Source organism: Euphorbia lathyris, chromosome 7 (genome assembly GCF_963576675.1).
Source record: "Euphorbia lathyris chromosome 7, ddEupLath1.1, whole genome shotgun sequence".
NCBI classification, from domain to species: domain Eukaryota; kingdom Viridiplantae; phylum Streptophyta; class Magnoliopsida; order Malpighiales; family Euphorbiaceae; genus Euphorbia; species Euphorbia lathyris.
Window position 1 is genome coordinate 21,227,843 of NC_088916.1, and position 4,018 is coordinate 21,231,860.

Genomic DNA, 4,018 nt, shown 5'->3' on the forward strand with positions numbered 1-4,018 from the left:
TTAATGAGCAAGAATACTAATTAATTGTATTATATTATAATAAATAAAAAAATAGAACTAAATAAAAAAATAACATATAAAATTAATAGAAAAAAATATAATATAATTAATTTAATTATGACATTTAAATTCTTTTGTAAACGTTAAACCTATATTAATGCTATTTTATACATAAGACCTAAATTGATGCTATATATTGTAAACGTTAAGCCTAAATTGATATTATATTGTAAACGTTAACCTTATATTGATGCTATTTTGAATGTTGAGCCTAAATTGATACTTCGCCAAAAACCTTAGACCTATTGTAGTACCTTAACAAACAAAAAAAAAAAAACTTCATTGACAAAATGAAAATTTACAACCTTTGAAGAACATTGTCCAAACTCATAACCACCCGTGCTAATTAGCCGACTAAAGGACCTTACCTAACATTAATACAAACAGTCCACTTAACGAGATTTCCTTTCTACCACAGGTAATCCGCGACCAGCAGGTGTTGTTAGCCAACACCCGGCGTTGTAAACATGCAAGCTGCTATTAGTAATATGCAAAACTACATTTAGCATATCCTTCAAAATATAACAACAAATATACCTATACTGACAACCACATACACTTTACATTGTATACCTAACTTCCTAAATAGTAATGAAGCAAAGAATTCAGGACTGGTCCTGGTTCTCCATTCCACATAACCAAGACTGATACTCTTCCATATTTGTTGGAGTCACCCTCTTGCGTATCAGTGTTTCAATAGTCGGGCACTTTCTCTTCCTCCCACCTCGTGACTTTGTCCTCATTTCCCGATCATGGTCTACAAAATCACCCTGAACCAAAACACCATATTAAGATTTCATTTTCAAACCATTAATGTTGATGAGTAAATCATGTTGTCCAAACATCCTGCCACAGTACTTACAGGAGTAAAGATGTGTACTCCAGATTTCTCGTGTTTATCTCTAACGTGCTTGTATGCAAATCTCATACCACAGCCTGTAAATCCACAAGCAAAAGGCCTAGCTTCAAGGTGCACAGCCCTCACATGCTTAAGAAGATTTGTTTTCTGCATGCGCACATACTGTTAGAGGTAAACACTATGCAGCATTGCCAAGAATTCAAGTACTGAAAAAAAAAACACCATCTTACATTAGAAAATGTATGGGAACAATCTTCAAAATGGCATTTAACTCTCTTAGTTGAACCCGCACATGCTTCATGCATCCGGAGATGCCTCTTTATGTTCTTTCTCAGCTGTTTTGCTCCACAAATCTCACAATTCATGTATCTGTGGCAGGAGTAGATGTGCGCCTTAAGGCACTCACTATTGGAAAAATGTTTCATACAACCCGGTTCAGCACAGAATGCCTCTACTACATCCAGTTTTACTGCAGTATCAAGGATATTCATCAGATTCGAACATTAACACACTGACCAAACTCCCAAAGCAAACTTAAGGCATATCAACCAACTCACCATGGGAGTCCTCGTGTGTTTGCAGCTTCGACAGATATTTGAACACCTTACCACAACCAGGTTCCTGGCAAACATGCTGCTTTGGACCAGTATCATTCAAGGAGGGATTCTCATTATGAAGCTCTTTAACATGCCTGTTCACATTTCCTTTAACCATAAACTCGCAACTACAATTCTCAATAGGACATTTGAAGAGTTTTCCTTCATGCTTTAGGGAGTGGCGGGTTAAGTGGTCTTTCCTTCTGTAGCTGGCATGGCAATCATCAACTGAACAAACATATGGCCTCTACAAAATTGGAAACCGCACATCAATACCGGAATAAACAATTACATGTTTAATTATCCATGACTTGTTAGACATAAGATGTTCTCAAACCTCACCAAACCAGTGCGTGACAGAGGCTCACTTGATGGAGCTTCTCAGGAGGTCTCCCAACCTGATACTAGTCCATTCAAGTCCGAACTTGCCTCTTGCATTTTGGAGTTCTTTTTGTGGGATCCAATGCCTCACGCCTTTACATCAACTTTTATTTACTAGAGAAAAGAATCCTGCAAAATTAATAGTTTTCAAAAGTTGCATATGCTAACAATGAAGCAGTTAGAATATATTTAAAGCTGAAAATGTACTTCATATTTCTGCAAGGTAACTATGCCAAAATAGAAAATGCTCAAGACAACACAGATGTTAAGGTTCATATAGTAGATATGATTAACTCTAGACAATTTGCTTTTTTAGCAAGCAAGAGTTGCCACATTCAACCTCCCTGTTATACCAAAAGATAAAAATATAACTCGGAAACAAAAGTTACTCATGTAGCTCCAAGCCCAATCCCGAGAAATTTTTATTTCCTTTGTAAATATTCTAAGTTTCTAACTCGGTAAAAAGCAAATCCAATTAACAAGATTATATAGAGATAGAAGTGTCCATATGTATTGTGAAAACACTTAATTTGTATCAGTTTAACTTTGAATTCATGTCAAAACCTTTTTTTAAGCTCGAAAACTTTGCAGTCATGTAAATACCAGACAGAAATCCAAGTGATAACATAGTGTTTCAACTGCTCTGCAAAAGTGCTAGTATCACAAGCAATCCAAAAGCCACACAAACTTAAACATTGAAGGCAGCCAATAGAAGCCAAATTTTATGCAGATAACATAAAACTAAATCAACAGCCATGGTCAATACCTCGAGCGAATGACTTTGCATATGTTGCAACAAGTATGCAGGCTTTTTAAAACTAGCACCACATTCTTCACAAACATTGGACTTTCTTCCCCCCACTTCTTCATCTTCCTCCTCTTCCTAAGCAATAGGAAAAGAAAATAAAAGTAAGAATCATTATTCTGGACAAAAACAGATAAAAAAAAAGCATCAATGTATGATGGTCCGATTGTTTCAAATGCAAAATTTCATTTTCTCTATATGAAAACAAGCTTATCAAGCTAACTCATCATGCCAAGCTAATAAAAGCTCAGAGAAGAATTTTCAAAACATACATGTTGATAAACTAAATGGGCATGAATTAAAAAAAAAATCAAATCGTATCAAAGAAGTCCCTTCACAAATTAAAACATATATAGAAACTAAAACCTAAACAGCAAATACCCAAATACTATGAAAACCTAGCTAATTGAAAAACAAAGTAAAAAAATGTCTATTAACATCATGATAATCAGATCTAATATATAGTAATTCAACAGATCCATGTATAGAGATAGAAATAAGGGAAAGCAGATCGAAGTGCTACCTTATGGTGAGTTTGGATATGAGAAGTGATAAGAGACTTCTTAGATCTGCAAATTCCGCAGTAATCACATATATAACGTCTAATATCTCTGAAAATAGGCCTTGGGACTTCGTCTCCTGCCGATTCTTCCATCCCCGGTGTAGATCTAGAAGTAGATAATAAAGAATGAGTCGAAGCAAGTAACGGTCATCAAGCCGAGGGCCTCCGACGACGAGATGATGGCGGCACGGTGTTGACGGCGCCGGCAGTGAGAAAATCAATGGAGAAGAGTGTTGGAGAGGCGGTGAGGGAGGGAGAAGAGCAATGGAGAAGTGGAGGAGAGGCTCAGAGGCGGAAGAAGTTTGAGAGATTGAGGAGAGAAGAGAAGAGAACAAACGATGTGTGGCTGTAATTTTAGGGTTTTGTTTTATATAAATAATAACAAAATTAATATAATATAATAATTATGGTTTAAACGTAAACAAGCCAAGTGGTAATACTCCTTTTTTCCAATTAGAAAAGCATGGGTTCGAACCCCATGTATGTATATCAAAAATATTTTTTTATACAAAGGTAATGGGAAATGGGTAGCGTAACGGGTAATCGTACCCGGTACCTAGGGTATCTCCATACTCGTGACCGGTCGAATACCCGTGGGTACACACTTTTGCGTTTTTTACAATTCTACCATAGATGTCATTTACTTCCCTTTAGACCTGTTTATTGGTGGGGCTTGGGTCAGGTTTTACAAGTTTATTAAGGGCGTGAAACTCATTTGGCCCCTCAAAGTATAGTGCCAAAATCAATTAGCCCCC

The 4,018-nt window shown here is 36.4% G+C and overlaps 1 protein-coding gene across 3 annotated transcripts; it reads right to left on the bottom strand.

The window, feature by feature from the left end:
* Positions 1–321: 321 nt before the first annotated feature.
* LOC136200640 (transcription factor IIIA) lies at positions 322–3,604 on the bottom strand. 3 transcript variants are annotated; one of them, XM_065991057.1, is made up of 6 exons: positions 3,225–3,603; positions 2,663–2,779; positions 1,477–1,762; positions 1,150–1,388; positions 923–1,081; positions 322–830 (listed from the first exon to the last, which is right to left on the bottom strand). In XM_065991057.1, exons 1-6 carry the CDS (start codon positions 3,354–3,356, stop codon positions 666–668), a joined length of 1,098 nt encoding a protein of 365 aa, XP_065847129.1. In that variant the 5' UTR covers positions 3,357–3,603; the 3' UTR covers positions 322–665. The 3 variants fall into 3 exon arrangements, with proteins under 3 accessions (XP_065847129.1, XP_065847130.1, XP_065847131.1); XM_065991058.1 differs by having other exon boundaries at positions 923–1,066; positions 3,225–3,602; XM_065991059.1 differs by lacking the exon at positions 923–1,081 and having other exon boundaries at positions 3,225–3,604.
* Between the last annotated feature and the right edge of the window lie 414 nt (positions 3,605–4,018).

Bases quoted from the DNA above. Each gene is read 5' to 3' on its own strand.
- LOC136200640 (XM_065991057.1), bottom strand. From the start codon at position 3,356: ATGGAAGAATCGGCAGGAGACGAAGTCCCAAGGCCTATTTTCAGAGAT. The intron at 2,780-3,224 runs GTAGCACTTCGA...CCTATTGCTTAG, and splicing joins ATATCCAAACTCACCATAAG to GAAGAGGAGGAAGATGAAGA. The intron at 831-922 runs GTAAGTACTGTG...GTTTTGGTTCAG, and splicing joins GAGTACACATCTTTACTCCT to GGTGATTTTGTAGACCATGA.